Source organism: Vulpes vulpes, chromosome 4 (assembly GCF_048418805.1).
Source record: "Vulpes vulpes isolate BD-2025 chromosome 4, VulVul3, whole genome shotgun sequence".
NCBI lineage: Eukaryota > Metazoa > Chordata > Mammalia > Carnivora > Canidae > Vulpes > Vulpes vulpes.
Window position 1 is genome coordinate 130,159,747 of NC_132783.1, and position 24,800 is coordinate 130,184,546.

At 37.8% G+C, this 24,800-nt stretch overlaps 1 protein-coding gene across 41 annotated transcripts in view; it reads left to right on the forward strand.

Annotated features, from left to right (window-relative positions):
• The window catches only part of CPLANE1 (ciliogenesis and planar polarity effector complex subunit 1), a 138,651-nt gene that overhangs the window by 87,244 nt on the left and 26,607 nt on the right, over positions 1–24,800 (forward strand). For 22 of the 41 annotated variants that reach the window (XR_012001285.1, XR_012001286.1, XR_012001289.1 and 19 more), the window contains 10 exons: positions 120–252; positions 1,060–1,114; positions 4,661–4,765; positions 7,091–7,162; positions 8,757–8,866; positions 9,223–9,418; positions 9,811–9,960; positions 14,027–14,277; positions 17,281–17,365; positions 23,613–23,774. Coding sequence is in view for 21 of the 41 variants with exons in the window: in XM_072757077.1 (XP_072613178.1) it covers positions 120–252; positions 1,060–1,114; positions 4,661–4,765; positions 7,091–7,162; positions 8,757–8,866; positions 9,223–9,418; positions 9,811–9,960; positions 14,027–14,277; positions 17,281–17,365; positions 23,613–23,774 (1,319 nt within the window). In the remaining 20 variants the exon portion in view is untranslated. The remainder of the gene's footprint in view (positions 1–119; positions 253–1,059; positions 1,115–4,660; positions 4,766–7,090; positions 7,163–8,756; positions 8,867–9,222; positions 9,419–9,810; positions 9,961–14,026; positions 14,278–17,280; positions 17,366–23,612; positions 23,775–24,800) is intronic. The other 19 variants (XR_012001297.1, XR_012001296.1, XR_012001301.1 and 16 more) reach the window with 4 other exon arrangements.

The following is a 24,800-nucleotide window of genomic DNA, read 5'->3' on the forward strand; positions in this document are numbered from 1 at the left end:
TGCCACTGAAAATAATTTATTGGCATAATTTTGATAACTATCTCCCTATATAGCATGACATAAGTGAAGAACCGATGTTCCTAAAGTAGTAACATGTTTTATTCTCTTGTCTTTAACAGACGAAGACGACGAGCTGAGAAAGAGCTGCAAGAAAAAGGATCAGAAAAACTAAAGAGAAAGCCAAGTGTGGCTTCCCAACCAGAGGGTTCCCTTGTTAATGATAATGATTCAGAAATAGTTACAAAACCCAAGGTACGCTTCCCTGATCTGCATGTACAGAGTTGGGAATGTCTTTGTGGTTTATCTAGTCTTCTGATTGCTGGAATCTTCTGATTGTGATTAGGAGAATCTTTATATCGTTAAGTACATAAACCCTGCTGCATCCCTCCATGGAATAGTTAGACATATAGTTGCATTTGCGAAAAGTGAGTTGATGATAAATAAAAAAAATGTAGTTTAGAGCATCTGCCTGTGTGATGTTTTTATATTTGAAATCATTCCTTACATTTTTCCGTGATATATTAATGCATGTCATACATGTTCTTTGGGTGGCTCCTGTTAAATTTCCCACACGTAGGTTTGTTACATAACCTGATATTCAAATCAGATCTTTTCAAACATTCCTTCTAAATTTGATGACAGTTTACCTATTTTTGCAACAAATTAGATAAACACAGTTTTGTTTACAAGGATTTTTATAAAAGCATACTTCAGTAAGCCTCAAGAGCATATTTGGAGGCACTAAGTAACATTGTTAAGTCCCTGAGCAGTTTGGGTAGGGGTGGGTACTTGTTGAATGTTAAAGCTACTCTGTAGTGGGGAAGTGCACATTGTAATTTAGAAGCTGCATTAAATTGGTAATGTTCTTTTTTTATTGCTTGGTTTGTGAGTTTTGTGAACTCCTTTGTGGAGTTACTTTGATAGAGTAAATAAATATTTCTAGAATGTATGTGAACGCATACATAAACATTCAACAGTCCTCTTAGCTATTGAATTTTTTTCAAAATAATGAATGTTTTTGAGTTATAATCATAGTTGATCATTTGGGGATTCATTTAGGAGCAACAAGAACATCCTCGTTCCCAGCCTTTGGATGACTTCGATATTCCTTTTGGTATGTATAAGCATGATTAATGTAGTGTCTCAGTTCAAAGTTAACATCAGCTTTCTAGAATTATGTATGTAAAAGTGAGACTAAATTTTTTTTTTATGTTTTGAGACTAAGTTATTTTCATTTTATCTTTGACAAGATAGAGTGTGTATGTATGTATGTGTGTGTGTTTGTGTTTTGGTGTGTTATCTGGTCGAGCAGTGATTGACAAACTGTGTGGCCCACAGGCCAGATCCAGACCATGCTTGTTTTTGTAAATCAAGTTTTTTAAAAAAGATTTATTTATTTACTTTAGAGAGAGAGAGTGCACACATGCGTGTGTTATGATTTGGGGGAGGGGCAGAGGCAAGGAAAGGGGAGAGAGAATCTCAGACTCCCCACTGAGCACACTCATACCTGACAGGAGGCTCGATCTCATGACCCTGAGAGCACAACTTGTGCTGAAACCCTGAGTCAGAGGCTCACTTACTGTGCCACCCAGGCGCCCCTTTGTAAATCAAGTTTTATTGAAATGCAGCTATGCACGTGTATTTACACCTTGTTGATGACAGATTATGCACTGCAGCAGGGTTTGCTTCTTGCAAGAGGAATCATAAAGTCTGCAAAGCCTAAAATATTTATTTTCTGGCCCTTTACAGAAAAAATTTGGTGGTCCCTATCGTAGAGTAGGCAATTAATTAAAATCTACAACAAGATACTGATATACAAGGTCTAAAAGGAAATTATGGAAGAACGTGTCTGTTGAATTCATCATAGAAACACATTAAGGAATCAGTTGAGAAAAGAGTACCTGTGTATAAGATAGGAAGTTCTTCCCTTTCCCTAGTGGCTCAGTTGGTTTCCTGCCACCAAATAACATGTGTTCCCTGAGGCTTTTTCCTCAGTAATTTTCATACACGTACACATAAACATTCAGTCTCACGACTTCAGCTCTTAACATTGTTTGGTGACACTCAAATACACACCTGTCCTCTCTCATCTTTCTTTTCTCCTTTCGCCTTAGATTCAACATGTCCAGATTTTAAACTGGTGTCTTGCTATTAGTGATATCACCATTCTCTTGACTGGTCAAGAGTTTTACCTTGAAAGTCATCTTGATTTATCCCTCACCTTGGTTACCCCTTCCCGTCACTTACTTCTCAACCTGGTCCTCCCTCCCTTTCTTCATGCCACTGCCCTCTGTCAGGCTTCCGCATAGCTACATTGGGCAGTTTTCTTCCCCAACTGACCTGCTTAGCTCTTGTCTCTCAGCTTCCTAACCCATCTGCTATTCTTTCCCACTCGCTTGTCTTAAAACCACTTTTTTTCTCACCCTTAAGTGTTTTGTTTTGTTTTTTGGCTTTGTGAAGGTAATACATGTTCACTGGAGAAAAATTAGGAAATACAAATAGGGAATAAGAAGAATATTAAAATCTTCCCCCCACAAAAAAACTCCCATAATTTTTCTGTCTAGAGATAGCTAGTGTTAATAGTATTTTAAGGTTTATTTTTTTTAATATCTCCACCCATATATATCTATAAATACACATATATATTTATGTACATTTATATATATCTATTATATATATAATATATAATATCTATTATATCTATTATATCTATATAGATATAGATATCTTTATATCTATATATATAATAGATATAAAGAATACCTCCTTTACTTGTTTATTACTTACTTGTTTTTACATACTAGTGTTGAGGTAAATATCTTCCCATATCACTAGACATTCTTCTACAATGTCATTTTTTAAAAAGATTTTATTTATTTATTCACGACACACACACACATAAACACACACACACACACAGAAGCAGAGACACAGGCAGAGGCAGAAGCAGACTCCCTGCAAGGAGACTGATGTGGGACTTGATCCTGGAACCCAGGATCACGCCCTGAGCTGAAGGCAGATGCTCAACCACTGAGCCACCCAGGCATCCCTACAATGTCCTTTTTAGTGACTACATAGTACTCTAGTGGGTGTACATTGTTATCATTTCAAACAACAATAATCTCCAATTCTCTGATACCAACTGATGTCCTATATAATTCAATTCAATTCTGACAATAACCTAGAATTAACACAAATCCCACAGATGAATGGCTCAGTCCCAAAAGATTTACCACTTCAGATGTTAGCTACAAATGGGGTCCCCTTACACCTGCATTTTTGCCCAGTCAACTACACAGAGATTCCCATGACTCACCCTCACGGTTCACTAATTTGCTACAGTAATTCCAGAACTCAGAGAAGTGCTTTACTTATGATTATAGTTTTATTATAAGGGATACAATTTAGGAATAGCCAAATGGAAAAGATGCATAAAGGAAGGTTTGGTGATTGAGGGCACAGAGTTTCTACACTCTCCCTTGGGTACCGCTACATTCCCAGCACATCCCTCTGCTCATCAACCCATAAGCCCTGTTAGCCTCATTGTTTCAGGATTTTTATTGACGTTTCATTATATGGGTGTGATTGATTACATCATTAGCTCTTGGTGACTAAACTCCATCTGCAGCTGCTCTCCTTTCCGCAGAGGTAGGGGGGCCGGGGTGAGGCTGATGAGAGTTCTAACCCTCTGATTGTGTGGTTCATTCCTCTGGTGACCAGCATCGAAGCTATCTGGGGGCCTGACAAGGGTCACCTCACTAGCATAAGCCCAGATATAGTCAAAAGGGGCTCATCATGAATAACAACAGGAAATTACTCAGGAAATTCCAAGGATTTAAGGAATTCTATGCTTAGAACCAAGGATGAAGACCAAATATATATATTTTTATTATACTACATTGTGCCATCATTGATCATCTCTTCTGCTCCTTAGTCGTCCTGGATGATGTCCCAGGAAAGTCCAAACTCCCTTAATAGACTTTGGACTTGGATTCTACTTGCTGCAGAACTTTTCCGCTTGGGTGGAAATGACCTCACCTGCAGTATGCACAGTCCCGATTTGTTTTCCTCCCCCTTCCAGCTGCTTTGTTTTCTGCTCCTTGTCCATCCCCATTTGTGTCACTACCTACTCAACCCCAAAACATAGGTTCCCTGGATTCTACTTTTCCCCACCTTCTCACTTAGTCAGTAACCAGGTTTTGTCTGTTTTACCTTCTTTGTAATTTTAAATCTATCGTTTCTGCTCCATTTTTCACCATTACTGGAGGTACTTATCTGAACTGTTACAGCAGCCTCACTTGTCTGATTATCTTCGATTTAGCCACTCCCATCTGCTTTCCACACACTGGCTTAGGTGGTTTTTTAGAACATCAGTTGGACCATATCATTTTCTTGCTTAACATTTTCTACTGCAGCTTCATTAGCCAGGAGAACATCTAGGTTCTACCCCTGGATATAGAGAATCTTCCACAATTTTGGTTTTGATTTCACTGAGCTGCCTTTGAGAGTTAATGTAGGTAGCACCTCATTCAGAAAGTCCATTTTGATAACACCTTGGCACCCCATACCTCCCCTCCCTTGAGTTAGATACTTTGCGTTTGGATTCCAGGTAATATGTTGGCTTCTCAGTAATTGCTTTCAATGTTTTGTTATGTTTAAGAAATGCTGCAAGATGATATTAATACTTCAGCTGGATTGCATTTCATGGCCTCTGTAAGAAAGAAGGCTATAGAATGTCAGGATGCAAGTACAAATACAGACCCAGGTAAAATACTATTTTACTTTAATTTTTAAAATTCATATATATTTATTTTTTTAAAGATTTTATTTATTTATTTATGAAAGACACACAGAGAGGCAGAGACATAGACAGAAGGAGAAGCAGGCCCCTCTCGGGGAGCCTGATACGGGACTCCATCCCAAGACCCTGGGATCACGCCCTGAGCCGAAAGCAGATGCTCAACCACTGAGCCACCCAGGCATCCCTAAAATTCATTTATTTTTGGCAACATTTAATATATCTAAATTTTTTCTTCAAAACAATGACTTAAAGTGAATTTTAAGGGATAGTAGGTATTCATTCCAGGTTCTTGTTCTCAACCCTGGCATATATTTTACAAATTTTAAACTTAAGATTAAATGTTGAATTTACAACTTAAGCCATAATAGAAAATTTTGTTCAAAATACCATGGACTACATCCTAAATCAGTAGAAATAATGTTTTGAATTTCGGTTCTCTATGCCATTAATTGCCATCACTGGGATTTCATGCCTAAAACCAAGAAGCCTGGAGCTTTGGCTGGTGAAGTTGAGTGAGGAAGAGGACTAGATTGGGTTTGGTGTGGGAAGGGCATGTGTAACTGTGTCCAAGAATAGAGTAAATAAAAGTTGAAGAAACTATTATTTGGAATTTTGCCTGACAAACTTCCTCATTCATGTAAGTGATCTGACCTTGTGTTATAGAAGTTCTTTTCTATATTTAGAAAACACTTGCTCTTAACTGTGTTCAGAACCTTGCAAGTGCTTTTTTAAACCTCTAGTTTTATATTATTTTAAAATGATATTTATAGATGTGGTTTCAAAATAATATATAATCATAATAGAATATTTGGATAATGTAGCAAAGTTATGAAGAAGATGAAATTAACTATACTACTTAGAAGTAACATTTTTTTAAAGGTTTGTTTATTTTAGTGGGGGAGGGGGCAGAGGGAGAAGGAGAGAAACTCAAGCTGACTCAGACTCTGTGTGGAGTACAGAGCCCCATGTAGGGCTGATTCCATAACCCAAAATCACAACCTGAGCCAAAACCAGGAGTTGGATGCTTAACCAACTGTGCCACCCAGGCGCCTTAGAAGTAATGTTTTGATGATTTTTCTTTCAATCTTCTTTTGCACATTTTACATAGTTTGATACAGTAGATAGCACAGGTGTCCTCCCTCACCATCTGAACTTTCATCTTCCAAATATTATTGCTGTCTTCGCTAGAATTTAACCCTTCATGGGTCCCAGTGTTTGTTTTTTACCCAGCTTTCTTTGGACACACCAGTTAGCTTTCTTTGGACACACCAGTTAGATTGTCTCTTTAATTGTTTCATTATTATAGTATAGTTTATACATATAGTATTTACATATATACAAGGTATAGAATTTACTTATGTATTTGCTTACAGTATATGTTTGCAGTAGAGTATCCGTATTCTATCTGAAATGGTCAGTACTACTGCATGTGCACACAAACTAATGGATTAAATGAATGTTAATTTAGAAGTGATGTTTAAAATGCTTTATATTTAATACTCCATGATGGGTAGTTAGTTAGATGTTTAAGAATTGTTTAATGTTTGGGAATATGGGATGGCCTAGGACATCTTTTTTCCCTCATTTAAAAACTCTCTTGGTATCTGTGCAGCACATTTGTAAGAATGGATTGGATTTGGATAACAGAAGTTACCTGTATTTTGTATCCCTTGCTTTTCACTTTGATTTCTGTTTATGCCATACATTTCCCCATATCATTAAGTACTTTATAAGCATATTCCTTCTTCCAGCTGTGCCATAAAATATTTAACAAATTCTTTATTTTTGAATGCATTAGTTGGTTTCCAGTATTTTTCTCTTACAAATAATGCTTCTGTATCTTCTCACTTATGAGCCTTTTTTTGGGGTCATCACTGTGATTTAGCTAATTCCTTTATCTTTACCCATGTGATAGGTCATAAAAAGGCCCCCGACTGTTTAGTTTTCATTTCTGTCTGAAGTTGAGCATGTAGAAAATGTTTTTTGATGCGAATGGTGTATATGCATTTCAGAAACATTCTTAGAAGAGAAAGCCTATGAGAAAGCCTTTGGAGGTATTTTACTGCTAGATAGTCTTCTAGAATTGGCTGCCTGTTTGCTAGAAGTCTGTTACCCAGGGTGAATAATAAAATCTGAAAGCATCATTAATTTTTAAAAATTAAATTCTTAGCTGTCAATCTACTACCTTTGATATACAGTATCTAAAAATCTGCGTTGATATATTTATTTTTTTGTTTGTGAAATTTTCTGTTTTCTTTTTTTGCCTCAAATCTCCAAACTGACTACAAGATAAAAAAGCTGCTTCTCAAGAAGTTGTTATTGAATGTTGTAAAGATCAACAAATCATTTCTCCCATATCAGGTGTGATTTTTTTCTTTTTTTCTGAGAATAGCATTATAATTAAAGATTATGTTTCTGTGATGCTAAAACAAGAGTTACCGTCATCTATAAAAAAAGCAATAAAACCAATCAATTGATTCAATAGAGATAGAATGATAATTTAAATATTTTCACTTTCCTTTTTTCTAGTTTTTGAGTTATCATATAGTTTAAATTCAAAACTTGGTACCAAGGTTCCAGTATTCATTATAACAAGAAATTATATTTTGCATATTAAATTTGAAAGTAATGTTCTATTAAAAATAAGATGCTAGGAAATAAAATGAGAGTCCTAGGACAAAAGGAACAGACACCATTTGCTGACCTATTGTGACAGGCTTCTTTATTGTTCTTTTTTTTTTTTTTTTTTATTCTTTTGAATAAGAAGCTGATGACTTTTGTAGAACTTAAGTGTTAAACATTTCAAGTGGTAAAATTTAGCTATGGACTCTGAATATTCTGAAAACTACTGAATACTGAGTTGTGCTCTTTTATTTTATTTTTTTTTTTAAGAAGATATAGAGAGAGTGGGGGGCTGGCAAAGGGAGAGGGAGAATTCTAAGCAGGCTTCATGCTCAGCTCAGAGCCTGACGCAAAGATCAATCTCCTGACTCTGAGATTGTAACCTTTGGCAAAATTAAAAGTTGGATGCTTAACCAACTGAAGCACCCAGGGACTCCTGAATTGTGCCCTTTTAAAGAATGTGAATTATATCTCAATAAACCTTTACAAGCAAACAAATAATTTTTTAAAAAGTGTTGAAAGAAAAAAGACATAATTATAGGTTAATTTCCTAAGTTGATTTTCTTGAACTCTCCTAAACAAACATGATTTAACATATCTGAAATGGAAATAGGAAATTACAGCATTTTCTTTCTTTACTTCTTTCTTCTCCGTGCCCAGCATGGAGCCCAGCACAGGGCTTGAGAGATCAAGACCTGAGCTGAAATCAAGAGTCAGATGCTTAACTGAGTGAGCCACCCAGGTGCCCCAGGAAATTATAGCATTTTCTTGATATGAGTTAGACACTTTGTTATCCTTGTGAATCATTTATATGAAAAAAAGCAATAGTCAATCTCCCATCAATTATGAATTACTGTAGAGTAAATTGCCTTTAGAATTTATTTATGTTATGAAACTTCTACTTGATTTTTTTAAAATTTTATTTATTTATGATAGTCACACAGAGAGAGAGAGAGAGAGAGTCAGAGACACAGGCAGAGGGAGAAGCAGGCTCCATGCACCGGGAGCCTGACGTGGGATTCAATCCCGGGTCTCCAGGATCGCGCCCTGGGCCAAAGGCAGGCGCCAAACCGCTGTGCCACCCAGGGATCCCTCTACTTGATTTTTAAAAGATTTTATTTTTAAGTAATCTTTTCACCCAACATGTGGCTCAAACTCCGAATCCTGAGATCAAGAGCCACCCACTCCACTGACTGACAGCTAGGCACCCCCTACTTATATTTCTAACAAAATTTTATGTTGTTTGTTGCTAACTTGTTATAATGCTAATGACTTAGAGCCATTTACAGGTTTTTGTTTTTTAATTCTTGATTTTTCTTTTCTTAATTTTCAGAACATGAACCTTTGACTGTTCCTCAAGTGTTGGCTCCAGATGTATATCTAAATCTCAAACTTCCCAGTGAAATATCAGAGAAACCTATGTCACCTTCACCATCGGATCTGGTACTAAATTTAGTATTGTGTTTTATTCAGAGGTTTAATAATATCTTGCTAAAATTTATTATGGTCATCTGGATTATTCAAGTGTATAGAATGAAGTGAGACTAAAAATGTCATCTATGTACCTTTGTTTGAAAGATTTAAAAATTAAGATTTAAATATTGTGCCCCAAAGTGTTTAAACTAATACCATAACACATACTTCCTACAGTTTTCCCTAAGTTAGATCCATATAAGCTCTTCTTGCCTTTAGAATTAAATCTTTTTTTTTTTTTTTAATCTTTACAGAGGAGGAGGGTGCAGATTGGCTCCATAGATTAAAAAGAATGTATCCTTCTTTGATTTTGTGTTTTGGTTCAGGTTGGACACACTTACATAAATGTGATTGACATTAAAGCTGATGATCTACAGGAATTGCCTATCAGAGAAGAGCCTACAAGTGATACTATTATCAAACAGCCAAGTGATCATCTGGAGGCCCCAACTTCTGCAGAATTACATTATATGGCAGCTTCAGTTACAAATGCTGTTCCCCTGCACAGTTTTAAGGGTGAAGGTAATATTTTTTTCCTACTTTTTAAGTAGATTAAAAACATTTTAAGCAATCTTGAATATAGCATGGTTATCCCTTCTCAAGTCTCTTAGCTCTTCTCCAAACCCACTATACTTTTGGATGTTTATATTCACATTTAAAAATGTTCTTTTTGTGGGAGGGGCGGAGGGGCAGAGGGTGAGGGGGAGAGAATCTCAAGCAGACTTCCACACCCAGTGCAGAGCCCGATGCGGAGCTTGATCTCACAACCCTGAGATCATGACCTGAGCCGAAATCAAGAGTTGCTTAGTCAAGTGAGCCACACAGGTGCCCCTAGAAATGTTCTATTAATCTTCTAAATACCTTATTTAGAAGGTTAGACTCAATCTTTGTTATGTTTTTCATATTCTTGATAGAGTCTGCCAATTCCACTGTGGATGTATTATTTAAACCTGCAAAAGTGTCTCCATCCTGTGTGGATGAAAGAAACTGGAGAGCTGGTGTCACAGAAGTGAAGGAACCTGGTGTCACCTCACCTATATCATCAGAAATACAGCAGGACAAAGGTGAATGCCCTAAATATATGACATTACTCTCTCCCTTCCCTAAATTACTGATATATAGAAACAGGCTCTAAAACTTGATAATTGGGATCCCTGGGTGGCGCAGCGGTTTGGCGCCTGCCTTTGGCCCAGGGCGCGATCCTGGAGACCCGGGATCGAATCCCACGTCAGGCTCCTAGTGCATGGAGCCTGCTTCTCCCTCTGCCTGTGTCTCTGCCTCTCTCTGTCTCTCGGTGTGACTATCATAAATAAATAAAAGTTAAAAAAAAAAAAAAAAAACTTGATAATTGTAGGGCAGTTCCAGCGGCTCAGCAGTTTAGCGCCACTTCAGCCCAGGGCGTGATCCTGGAGATCCAGGATCGAGTCCCATGTCGGGCTCCCTTCATGGAGCCTGCTTCTCCCTCTGCCTTTGTCTGTGCCTGCCTCTCTCTCTCTGTCTCTCTGTTTCTCTCTCTCACTCTCTGTGTCTCTCATGAATAAGTAAATAAAAAACAACAACAACAAAAAACTTGGTAATTGCAAAAGAAATCAGGAAAAGGCTTTTTCCCTTGCTAGGGAGAGTGGGGTCAGATAGGTAAATGAGGTAGGGGCATGGTTCCAAAGCTGGGGCCCATGGGTATTTTACAAGGAGACAACAGGTCTTTTTGTGCGTATGCCTTTTCTTAAGTAAGGAGGCTAAAAGTAAATATCCTATGGGATGTCATGAGTGCTTTGGTTTTAAAAAGGAATTCTCATATTTCAAAAGGTGGGGGATTCTAGAATAGCACATAGAAAATACACAGGTATGTAGCCAACAGTACAGTATTATTAGTAAAAATGGTTATAAATCAGGTTGTATATCACAAAATATTTGCAAGATTTAGAAGAATATTTCTCCAATACCTAAAGTTATTACATCCTGGGAATGATTAGATTAATCTTAATTAGACTTCATGCAACAGAAAACCAATCTGCCTTCCCGTCCCACAGCTGTTGGGAGGAGTGCATCATCCAGCCTGTGGGTTGCCAGATGCCCGAGTCCTGCCCTGGCTGCTCATTGTGTATCAGCAGTGGGAACTCAGGAGAGAAGAGGAGTGTATGTGTGTGTGGGGGGGTGGCAGGGAAAGCTCACCGGCGCTGTGTTGGGCATGTCTGTCACAGCTGTGTATACAGATCTGTGTATACCAGATTTTGAAGTCATGGTCCTCTCTCTCTCCTGTCATGGGGCTGTTTGGTACAAGGGTACCTTTTGGATTGAAGTAGAGCAGACCTGGTTTTTAGTCCCAGCTCTGTTACCTCATGGTTTGGATACGTTTTGCAAGTAAATTAACTTTCTCTGATCCTTACTCTGTCTGTCTCTGTGGGACACAACCTCATGTGGGTTGCATCTAGCCAAATGCCTGGGGCTACCTGGGGCATTTCGGTGCTTGGTTTGGGCTCAGGTCGTGACATCAGGGTCATGGGATCGAGCCCCCATGCACCAGAGTCAGCTTAAGACATTTTCTCCCTCTCCTTCTGCTCCCTGCCCTGTATTCTCTTTCTTTCTGTCTCCCTCTCTAAAATAAATAAATAAATCTTTAGAAAATGCCTGTGGGCTATTTAATTGCCCTTCATTTTCACACCAGTGAGCTTTTCAAATTATGACAAACTGGAAGCACTGCTTACATTTGTTTAGTGATTCACATTTTTCAGAGAATTTTGTTGCATAATTCAATCCTCATGGACCTTTGTGAGTTAGGTAGGACAGGCATCATAATCTTCATTTGACTGACTATTCAATCAACACTAAGTCTGGGGCCAGATACTGGGGGTAAAGAAGAGCCTAGTACCAAGCTCACTGCTTGGGGGCTCTCGTAGAGGAGGAAGGGAAGGCAGAGAAGCACAGGATGATGATAAGGCATGGGAAGGTCTGGCAAAGTAGTGTGGATGAGATTTTTGGGAAGTACAGCATCTACTCCATCTCTAGGGAAGACGGGGACTTGAAGGTTTCAATGGAACCTTGAAGGCGAGTAGGACTTAGTGAGAGGAAGGGCGTACAGACAGAGGGGCTAGATTGTGCAATGACTCGCAGCCTTGATGGGGAGCCTGCAGAGGTTGAGAGAATTGAAGTTTTCTTGGAGGCAGGGGAGTGGTTTTATTGGTTTAAGACATCCCCAGATGAGCTAGGGAGGGAGGCAGAGAGGCTGAATGGCATTGTCTATATACTGAGGTGTTTGGACTTTTAAGATGAAGGCATTAGAGAAACACTGAAGAATTTGAGGTGGGAAAGGAACAATTTCAGATTTGTGTTTTGAAAGATCTATGTGGGAGATGGACAAATATAGGGGTACGAGAAATTAGAGCTAGAGATACTATTCGGAGTCCATTTTATGAAAGCCTCGGCTAAGCAATGGTAGTGGCAATGGAGCTTTTGGTGGGTAATCATCAATATTTGGTGTTACTTTGGATCTGAAGGAAAGAGAAGAACCTTGAATGACTCTCAGGCCTCTGGCTTAGGAACCTGGGTGAATGACAGCGCTATTCACTGAACCCGGGAATCAGGAAGGGGGAGCAAGGTGGAGGGGCAGGGCGATGAGTTTCAGTTGACTCGCTTTTAGGGCAAACTAAATGAGCTATCCAGGACACCGGTGGATTTAATGGCTGGAGCTCTCAAAGATGCCATGTGAATTTGAGAGTCACCTGTGCATCAGTGACATCACCCAGGGAGGGTGGGTAGAGTAAGAAGTGAACCGAGACTGGCACCCTGCAAGTTCTGACAGGTCAGAGGGGTGGGTGGCACAGAAGAATGAGAAGACAACTAAGAAGGAAGAGCAATAGAGAGAGGAAGAGATCCAGAACCCAGAAAAGAATGCATTTTAAAAAAGTGTTTCAAATTTGGCACAAGAATCAAGAGTAGAGAGAGTCATTGGCTTTAATATTGGTCTTGAGAAATTTAATGTTAGCCTGAGATTCCATGTGGAGTTGGTAATGGCCTGCAGTGGGCTTAGCTTTTACTGTGTTTCACTGTTGGTTTTCTTTTTTCTTTTTAAGATTGTATTTATTTGTTCATGAGAGACACAGAGAAAGAGAGAGACAGAGACACAGGCAGAGGGAGAAGCAGGCTCCAGGCAGGAGCCTGATGTGGGACTCGATCCCGGGACTGCAGGATCACGCCCTGGGCCAATGGTGGCTCTAAACTGCTGAGCCACCCAAGCGTCCCTCACTATTGGTTTTCAAGTAGAGTTTTAAAAAGTCAAAAATAGGGGTGCCCGGGTTTCTTATTCAGTTAAGTGACTGACTCTTGATTTTGGCTCAAGTCATTATCTCAGGGTCATGATCTGAGGGTCCTGAGATCAAGGTCTGTGCCATGTTCTGCTCTCAGCAGGGAGTCTCTTCAAGATTCTCTCTCTCTGCCCCTCTCTCCATGCGCTCTCTCTTTCTCAAAATAAATGAATCTTCAAAATAAATAAATAAAAAATATTAAATAAAGTTGCTTTTGGATCAACTGTGTTTTTGTAGCAGAAGGTAAAAGTAACATTCGAACTGCCTTGTATATGGAGTTTTGTGGTAATAGTGATACTGTTACGTATTCTTTGTTTTAAATTTTATTTAAATTCAGTAATTAACATATAGTATATTGGTTTCATAGGTAGAGGTCAGTGATTCATCCGTCTTATGTAACACCCAGTGCTCATTACATCACGTGCCCTCCTTTTTTTTTTTATGTGCCCTCCTTAATGCCCATCACCCAGTTACCCCATCCCCCCCATCAGCGACCCTTAGTTTGTTTCCTATGATTAAGAGTCTCTTATGGTTTATCTCCCTCTCTGATTTCATCTTGTTTTATTTTTTCCTCTCCTCCTATGATCTTGTTTTATTTCTTCAATTCCACATGTGAGTGAGATCATATGATAATTGTTATAAATTCTTATCTCACAATAGACAGCTCTCAGAAGTCAGGAAGCTGGTGTTTTTTCTGAGTGTATTAAAACAGATTTGGAAGGGAATGTTATGTTGACTTAAAATGAGGTCTTCAAAAAATTAGTTCATGAGCATCTACTTCTCCCTTAACTGTAATCAATTCTGATAGATTACCTTTATTAATATTTAGATATGGTGAAGCCAGATTTTCGATTCAAAGAACAGAGCTCAAAATCAGCTGCTGCAGAAGATGATCTGCTGTGGGAGCTACTGCAGGATGTCTCTCCAGCTCGCCCTGTGCGGAGCTCTGCAGCTCGCCGGCTAGAGCATCTCACCTCTAAGCTTCAGGAAATTGATGAACAGCTGTTGGCAATACAGACCATTGCTGAAAACATAGAACAGGATTGCCCCAGATACATGCTAGATCGACATTATGATAAGGTAGCCTGTCTTTATTTTAGATGTTTGTTTGTTACTGAGTTATTAGATTGGTAATATGATGTAATTTTAGACACTTGATTTTTCAAAATAATAGGAAATTTGTTTCTTTTAAAGCTAGGATTTGTCAACCTCAGCATTATTGACATTGGGGCCAGATAATTCTTTGCTGTGGAAGACTGTCCTGTGCACTGTAAGCTATTTGGTAGCATCCGTGATCTCTACCCACTAGCTTTGCTGCAATAATAAAAAAATGTCTTCACACATTGCCAAATGTTCTCTGGGGGGCAAATGAGAACTACTACCTTAAACTTTTAAGAAGTGGACTGATATTTCCTACCAGGAGAAGAAATGTATGAATTACAAAAGAATATGGTTTTAAATGAACCCCACTCAAATTATCATTTTTTTCAGCAAAATTTATTTGACTTTATAAATACTGTTATCTTTATATTTGGAATTCTCAGTTTCTTTTAAGTATTTTATATAATGGGAATAATAGTCCTTAGATGTTTTCTGTATCCTTAAAAAGACTCATAAGAAAGAGATTATTTATGTGTATTGGTGTATCATGGTAGTTACACAAATAGAAAGGAAGTCTCAAATATGAATTAATTATTTTACACAAACAACTTGGGTTTTTTTTTTAAGAAAGTAAAATTCATATAAAATAAAGATTAAGGAACAAGTAAAAATATTTTGAATATGTTAAAGCCTTGTATTGGAAAATGCAAATTGGTCTGCAGAATTCCATTGTTGACTTACCTATCAAGTATTCCAGGTTTCTAGCAGGTTGACATTTTAAAAGATGTACTTATTAAGTTTATAATATTTCTTTAATTCAACATTTAACACATATAAAAAGTTAAGATTAAACATATATGAAATTGCAAGGAAAAATAAGAGGTAGGGCTACTACTAAGTAATGATATTATGATGTTTATTTGTTTTCCTTTTTGTTTTTTTAACCCAAACTTAGATCTGTCACTTCAGAATGAGTGTTAAGTATTAAAATGATCCTTGGAATTCTTTATTCCAGGGAATCACCTTATGTTCTAGTATATTGAGCATATCTAGAGCCAAATATGTTAACAAATATATCTTATGTTTGTAACATTTGTTACAAATATGTAACAAATAGATACTCTAGTAACAAATATGTTACTTACACTTGAATCTGATCTTGATCCTGGCTTGCTCCAGAATCCAAGTCTTTGTCCTTCAGTCAACATTCATTGAGCTTCTGTTACATGCTGGGCCCTGTGCTAAGTTCGGTCAGGAAAGTCTTAAATATGAGGTGTTGTGAGATTAGTGGGAAATGTGATATATGCTCCTGGAGCTTAGGAGCTAGATTTAGGTTGATGTACAGATTTGAGAGTCTTTAGGAGGAAGTTCAACTCATAATAGGGCCTCACCCAGAAAGAGTACCCTGAATTAGGAGAAAAAGAGGGTAAAGGACAGAATTCTGGGGTGCATGGACTTTTAAAGATGATTCAACAAAGCTTGAGAGGGATCCCTGGGTGGCTCTGCAGTTTAGTGCCTGCCTTCGACCCAGGGTGTGATCCTGAAGACCCATGTCATGGGTCGAGTCCCATGTCAGGCTCCCTGCATGAAGCCTGCTTCTCCTTCTGCCTGTGTCTCTGCCTCTCTCTCTCTCTCTGTGTGTGTGTGTGTGTCTCTCATGAATAAATAAAATAAAATCTTAAAAGAAAAAAAAAAAAGCTTGAGAAGGAGCATTCTGAGGTAAAGAGACTCAGGAGAAAGCAAACCAAAGGAAGTTTCAAGAAGGAATTTACACAAATCTGGATCCATTAGATAAGAGGACAGCTGTGCATGTCATGATCTTTTCCAAAATATACATGCCAGCCCAGCGGAATCTGGGGTTGTAGGGTGGGGATGGAGGAAGGGGCAGTCCCTTGGCAAGGGGAAGTGTGTAGATCACACACATGTATTTTGAAAAATTTCCTTAAAATTCTGTTACTGCCCCCCTCTCAGCCCAAGCCTTTTAATACTGGAGGATAGGGACTGTGTCTTTTGCTTGGCACATGCCAGGCATTTGATACACGTTTATTTAATGGCTTTCTTTGCTCTCTCAGTTTTAGATTCTGACAGTGATAAAGTTACATTTATATAGTAAAGACTTATGCCCAGAACAGTTATTAATAATTGTAGCACAAGCGTGAGAGATAATTTCAAAGGAAGAGTTCTCATAGGAAGGTTGATCAAACTCCCCAGGTATTTAGTTTGCTAAGGTGACTACTTTGAAGGAAGTAGCACTAATTTAAATGAAAGATTTTGGGATATTGTTTTAAAATGTTCTTATCCTATTATAATGCATACATAAATACAAAGCTTTTGACTTGTTTATTTTAATTAAGAAAACAGACTGTAAGCCTGGAAGAGACAGAGGGGTACTTGTAGACAAGCAATGACTGGGATCTTTGCAGACCTGTGTTCAAATCCACATCCTGCCACTACGAAAGTCACTGAGTTTCTCTGGGCCCTGTTTTTTCATTTTTAAAATGAAAGTTTTTGTCTGAATGGTAGCTGATGTTTCTCCCCAATCTAAAATTATATGATTCTGTTTTCTTTATGATGCTTCTTAAAAGGTTAAATCTGGGACGCCTGGGTGGCTTAGTGGTTGAGTGTCTGTCTTTGGCTCAGGGCGTGATCCTGGGGTCCTGGGATCAAGTCCCACATCGGGCTCCCTGCATGGAGCCTGCTTCTCCTCTGTCTGTATCTCTGCCTCTCTCTCTCTGTCTCTCATGAATAAATAAATAAAATCTTTAAAAAAAATAAAAGGTTAAATCATTTAGACTACAAATAAATAAAAATTTCCTTCTCTTCCTCCATCCCCACATTCAGCCCTTTTGCACTTAATCCTATTTCTTTCACTTGTTACCTTAATATTTAAAATGTACATATTGTGAAATTATTTAACAATATTGGGAAATTATCAAAGTATAAAATCTTTTTAGTTATTTTGTTGTGTGTGTTTTTCTACAGGTTGAACCTGTAGATCACGTTGAATTGTCTTCTGGTCCTGAATCTGAAAACACATTGGCTCCAAAAGCCATTGGCATTTCGGAAGGTGTGTTTCTTTGTGTTTCGGGGGAGGGGGTTGGTGCTGGGGACCAAAGCCTTGCTTTGAAAGAATAAGCATCACCCTTTGGGAGCGGTAGAACTAGGAATAGTTTTCTTTTTATTTCTTTTTTTTTTTTTTTTTTTATTGGAGTTCAATTTGCCAACATAGAGCAAAACACCCAGTGCTCATCCTGCCAAGTGCCGCCCTCAGTGCCTATCACCCAGTCACCCCCACCCCCCCGCCCACCTCCCTTTCCACTGCTCCTTGTTCATTTCCCAGAGTTAGGTGTCTCATGTTTTGTCACCCTCACTGATATTTTCACTCATTTTCTCTCCTTTCTCTTTATTCCCTTTCACTAATTTTTATATTCCCCAAATGAATGAGACCATATAATGTTTGTCCTTCTCCGATTGACTTATTTCACTCAGCATAATACCCTCCAGGTCCCTCCACTTCGAAGCAAATGATGGGTATTTGTCATTTCTAATGGCTGAGTGATATTCCATTGTATACATAGACCACATCTTCTTTATCCATTCATCTTTCTATGGACACCGAGGCTCCTTCCACAGTTTGGCTGTTGTGGACATTGCTGCTAGAATCATCGGGGTGCAGGTGTCCCAGCGTTTCACTGCATCTGTATCTTTGGGGTAGGAATAGTTTTCATTTGTGAGCTGAAGCCTTCAATCCCCTCATTGTTAGATTAGGATTATTTTTGTGAGAATGTGATTGGCTTCCATGCAGGCCACTCCCCCTCCTCCCTGTAGAAGCCAACCTATGGCTCCTGGCGTGGGGTGCACCAGCCGTACACTTGCTGAGGGGTGTGCAGAGCTTGGGGCCCAAGGTTTGCTGTTTGTCCCTGGTCAGCTGCAGAACTGGAATTTTGAGGTTCTGCTTAAATGGCCAAACAGTGGTGAAATAGTTATGGGTTTGCGTTTTTTTAAAAGATTTTATTTATTCATGAGAGACACAAAGAGAGAGAGAGAGGCAGAGACACAGGCAGAGGGAGAAGCAGGCTCCATGAGGGGAGCCAGGATCACGCCCTGGGCTGAAGGCTGCGCTCAACCGCCAAGCGCACCCGCCCCCCCCCCCCCCCCCCCCCCCCCGCCCTCTGATGTGTTTGCATTTCTTACTGAAAGAATGAAGTGAGGGTAGTTACTTAAAAAAAAAAATTCTGCTGTATCTATAGTTGTTGTTTTTTCCCACATTGTCTTTCATTCAGTCTTGTTAGCAATTTAACTTGGGTTTTCTTTTCTTTTAAAAACAGGCTTTGGTTTGGTTTTGTTTGATTTTCGTTCTCAGAGATTTCTACTCTTAGCTTTACTATTTCTTCTGTGTTTGAGGGCTTAACTGGTTGGCCTTTTCCCAACTTCATTCTTCCTTTTTTCCAATACATGTGTTGGAAGTTGAGCGTGTTCCTGCGAGGGCCTAGACGAGTGCTGACGTGCACCATGTTTGGTTTTGTTTTGATCTAAATAGGTTGTGGGGATCCCTGGGTGGCGCAGCGGTTTGGCGCCTGCGCCTTTGGCCCAGGGCGCGATCCTGGAGACGCGGGATCGAATCCCACGTCGGGCTCCCGGTGCATGGAGCCTGCTTCTCCCTCTGCCTGTGTCTCTGTCTCTCTCTCTCTCTCTCTCTCTCTCTCTCTGTGACTATCATAAATAAATAAAGAAATAAAAAAATAGGTTGTGATTTGTATTACGATGTCATCTTTAGCTCATACAAGGGATTTTTAGCTTCCCAGTATTATGGGGTTTTGGCTGTTTTTAATTTTTTTCCATTTCCATCACATTAAATCATAATCATCTAATATATGATTATATATATAATATAATCATAATTCATCTAATCAGATGACTGTACAATAATAGCAATTCTTAGATATTTGTTAAATTTTCTTTTGTGGCGTGGTATGTATAATCAGTTTTTGTAAGCGTTTAATTGAAAAGAGTATGCATTTTCTATTGGCTTATGGAGGATGTATGTGTGTGTATGTTATGTATATATATGTGGTATATATGTGTGTATATATGTAGTCAAGCTTTTAAATTGTCCAGATTTTCTATATTCTTTCTGATTTTTTTAGTCTGCTTGATCTATTCATTGCTCAGAAGGGTGCATTAAAAGTTCCCCACAGTGATTGTGGAATTTTTCCTTGTGATTCTCTTAAATGTTGCATTCTATAGTTGAAGCTATGTTATAAAATGATTATGCTCATTATTCTTACATTTTTTTTGAATATTGCCCCTTTTCTCATTAAGTAATGACCCTCATTATCCCCAATAATGTTTTTAGAACCAGTCAATTTTGTCTAATACTAATTTTTCCCATACTGTTTTCTTTTCCGTGGCATATCTTTTTTGATATATTTAATTAAAAAAAAATTATGATGGAAAATTTCAATAGAAGACAGTATGGTTAATTAACCTTCATGTACCCATTAACCAACTTTAACAATTATCAGTTCCTGGTCAATCTTCTTTTATATTTAAACCCACTTACTCCTGTCACCTTTTCCTGGATGATTTTGAAGCAAATTCCAGATAGCATACTATCTACCTATAAATATGTCTAAAAGATAAGGTTTCTTTTTTAAAAACATAGGCAAAATAGTATTATTGCTCCTTTTTAAAAAAACTTAATGTTGTCATGTATCTGATCAGTGTTTCAGTGTTGCCAGCTATCTCATTTTCAAAAATAGCTTATTTTTCTATTCTAGTTGGGAATCTGAGCACATGGCAATCATTTGATGGCTTATAAGTCTCTTTGAGGATTGCCTGGGTGGCTTAGTGATTGAGCATCTGCCTTTGGCTCGGGTTGTGATTGCAGAGTCCTGGGATAGAGTCCCACCCTCTTGCCTGTGTCTCTGCCTCTCTCTGTGTGTCTCTCATGAATAAATAAATAGAATCTTTTAAAAAAAGTTTCTTTTAACTTCTTGTACCTCCTGTCTCCTTTTTCCCTTGCAATTTACTTGTTGAAGAAACATGGATGTTTGCCCTGAAGTGTCTTTCAGAGTCTGGATTTTGCTAATTGAGTCTCTATGGGGTCATTTAAGATGTTTCTCTCCCCCCTGTATTTTCTGTAAGTTAGATATTCTTTTATTTTCAGGCTGAGTGATTATGTTGTAGTGTGTCCAGGAAAGAACTAGATTTCATTTTTTAAAATAGATAATTTGTATGTCTTAATCATCAAATATAATTATATAACATATATTGTCATTTTTGTACTTCCTATTTACCATGGGTTTTTTTTTTCTTTATTTTTGACTTTTCCTTTCCTTCTGTTGGATTGAATTTTCTGTATTCTTTCTCTTCCTTTCTATTGGTTCAGAAATTACACATTCTACTTTTAATTTCTTAGTGATTATACTTGAATTTTCAACATTCATAGTTGAATTAAAATTTAAGGCAAATATATTTATCTCCCAGGTAATATAAGGATTTTAGAACTTTTAACACTAATCTACTCCCTCCCATCTTCCCTGATAATTGTTTTCTGGTATTTTAGATCTACTTTGTTTTCAGCTCTCCCATTTAGTCTCCTGTGTCTTTTCGGTCAACACTTACTGGAACCAATCAGCATGTTTTCTGACTTCAGTTGCTTCTTTTTTAAAAAATCTGTAACAAATGTAAATGTGTGAACAATAAATATACAAAACCAAGACACAAGTTTCATGAAATAATACTGTTATTGCCTGAGATGCACTCTTTCAACATTTTTTTATTCTCTGGTATTGTTGCTCACAATTGCTTTTTGCATCTGCTTTCTTGAGGATTGCCTCCTTGTTTTATTAGTTCTTCCATCAAGAGCCTATGAGTGGTAAAGTCTCCTAGTCTTTGAAAGTATCTTTAATTTTATTACATTTTGTTAGTGATGGCTTACAGATAAGGACAGAATTCTAAATTGATGCTCATTTTCCCTCAGCATTTTAAAGAATACTGTTCCATTATTTACTGACATCTTTGATTGCTCAATTTATACTAGTGTCTGTCTAGTTATTCTTTCATCTCTGATTGCTTTTAAAATTTTCTCTTTGTTTTTGGTTTATTTTATATTTTTGATACAAGTGTGTCTCAGTGTATATATATTTTCTAAATTTATTTTTTAAGAGATTTTTTTTTTAATTTAGAGAGAGAGAGAAAGTGTGTGGGGGTGGAGGGGCAGAAGAAGAGGGAGACAGAGAATCCTGAGGTGGGGCTCAATCTTACAACCCTGAGATCACGACCTGACCCAGAATCAAGTGTCAGAGGCTCAACAGACTGAACTACCCAGGGGCCCCCAGTATGTATATTTTAAAAATTTATTCTAAATGAGAGTAGGGGGGCATCTGGGTGGCTCAGTGGTTGAGCATATACCTTTGGCTCAGGTCATGATCCTGGGATTCTGAGATTGAGTCCCGATTCAGGCGCCCTGCAGGAAGCCTGCTTCTCCCTCTGCCTCTTTCTGTGTGTCTCTCATGAATGAATGAATGAATGAATGAATGAATGAATGAATAAATAAATAAATAAAATCTTGTAAATAAATAAATGAGAGAAGGAATGATTTTTTTAAAAAAGATTTTATTATTTATTTATTCATGAGAGACACACACAGAGAGAGGCAGAGACACAGGGGTTGGGAGAACCAGGCTCCTTGCAGGGAGCCCAACGTGGGACTCGATCCCGGGTCTCCAGGATCACACCCCGGGCTGAAGGCGGTGCTAAACTGCTGGGCCCCTGGGCTGCCCAGGAATGATTATTAATGTTGGTTATTTTTCATTCATTTCTTTTGGAGTATTGCTTCCTCTCCATTCTTTCTATTGTTTTCTAAAACACCTTTTAGAGCTATGTTGGACCTTCTCACTTTATTCCCTGTCTCTTAACTATTAATTGCCACCTTTTTATCTCTCAGTGATGTACTTAGGGTGATGGTCTCAGATCTGTCTTTATGTTTTCTAATTTTCTCTTCTGTTGTATCTTTGCTATTGGATTTAAATTTTTTTTTTTTTGGATTTAAAATTTTTTAAACTATATTCTTAATGTCTAGAAGTTTTGCTTCTTTTTCAAATCTATCTGTTTGCTGGATGTACTGTCCTATTTTATTATGGTTTCTATGCCTTCTTTTATCTGTTTAATGATTTTAGCAATATTTTATGCCCTTTCAGATTGTTTTACTTCATGTATTTATATTCTCCATTGTCAGATATGCACACTGCTCTCTTTCGTGGTGGTTTCTTTGTGCAATTAAATATTTTTTTAATCCTGAACTTATCTTTAGGAGAGTTGTGTTGATTTTTATATATTTATCATTGAAGTGGTTTTGTATTTGCTTCTTGGGATCTACTGAAGTAGAAAAATTTGGGGGACAAATTTTTATATACATTTCTTGGCTTGTAGTTGCTGTACTACATAGTATAAATTCAGATCCCATACCTGTTTGTGGCATAGCAGAGGTTTTTATTTCTCACAGTTGACTTATTTTTCTCCCATCCACTCTTTAGGCAGATAGAAAATTTCTTTGCTGCTTCTCCAAGGTTTCTTTTATCCTCATTTTCTGGATAGAGCTGTCCTTCAATGCTCTAGGTCATATGAAGGTAGCTCAGTTCTTTCCACTGCAGATGGCAGAAACCACATTTCCTTTCTGTATGAACTGTCCCACCATCATTGCCCATATGTTGCCCAGCTTTGATTACGTTTTCTTTTCTGGCACCAGGCAATTTCTTTATTTACAGGGCTTGGTTGCATATTAATCTGTTTTTTAAAATGTAGCATTTCTTCTCTGTTTTTATTTTTAAAATTTAAAAACAGTTTTTATTTATTATTTTTTTAGATTTTATTTATTCATGAGAGACACACAGAGAGAGAGAGAGAGGCAGAGACACAAGCAGAGGGAGAAGCAGGCTCAATGCAGGGAGCCTGACATGGGACTCGATGCCGGGTCTCCAGGAACACACCCTGGGCTGAAGGCTGCGCTAAACCGCTGAACCACCTGGGCTGCCCTCTTCTCTGTTTTTATAACAGGATATGAACCTGTCTACTTCAGCTCACGTGCCATGTTTCCTGAATCTGATAATAAATTTAATAGTTTTTTTTTTTTTTACTATGAGGGAGGTTAAATTTTAAATATCATATTAAATTATTTCATTATACAGTAGAAAGTTATCAAAATAATATATCATAAACTTCTGATATATCTGTTGCCGTGTCAAAGTGTTAACTAAGTATCTTTTTTTTCCCATGTGCTTTTTTTCCTCTACTGTTTTACCTTGGATCAGTACATTTCCAGACTCATATGAATAAGGAGGCTCCAAGTGACAGAGAGACTTCAGAAGCTGAATTTTCAGTAGCAGAAACTCATTCTAGTCAGAAAACCTGTGTGTTTCCTTCTGCTGATTCGGCTGTCAGCCTTTTCAGTGACCAGAATACAACTTCTCCTGGTATTGTTCTTCACTTTTTTCATTTATACTCTTGTTTTCCAGTACTCTTACTGAAGATTATTTATTGGGAACACGGTTGTGAAGGATTTGTGAAGCCATTTTGCAATATTTATAAATTTCAGGGGAAGTTAAAAATTGTGCCATTTACTTGAAGAACCAAAATGTCTTGTCATCTTCCTAAGATACTGCAAGCATGTATCATTATCTCTAATAAGATATAGGACTAGGTATCTCTAAGTTATTTTAATAACTTATTAATGTTAAATATATAGCAACTGGAATTACTATACTGTCTGATTTTTACAAAAATTGAAAATTCAAACTGGCTGATATTGAGAACCTGGAGTTTTAATTAGGAAAACAAAATAACAGCTGTGGTTTATTGAGAGTCTGCTTGTGTCCCAGATAATGCTGTTTTATGTGTGTTAGGTCTAACCTGCAAGGTGGGTGCCATGATCATTCCCATTGTACAGTAAAGAATATTGAAACTTAGAAAAGTTTGGTGCTGCTTTTCATTCATTATATTTGGAGCTGGCAATTAAAAATGCTCTTCTGTAGTCCTAATGAATACATTTTGCCATATGAATGATAGGTCCTTATAAATACAACACTTGGGCTACTGCCAATGGCTTTGAAATGGTTTTTTCTCCCTCAGCTATTGATGGTCATAAATGATGAATTTACTGAGTGTTTACAGTATGTTTTATTATTAAAGTAGTATAAGCAGGAAAAAATGCTATTTTTAAATGGCATAGCTGTCATTAAAAGAAAAACTAAGAAGCTGGCTTTAAGTGTTGTAATTTTCTTTCCTCTAAGTTCTTCCTGGATTCCATTTGTATGGGGCTGATCATTTCCACGTCACAGAGTTGTGAGGATTGAGTGTTATATAACACTCAACCTGTGTTGATTCCTGTTTGAACCTGTTTGATTCCTGTGGATTCTCTGCCATCCGTAGCTTTTGTATTGACTCTTCTGGGGAAGAGTTAACAAATGAGGTCAAAGAGGTTGTAGATGGTTCTGATGGAT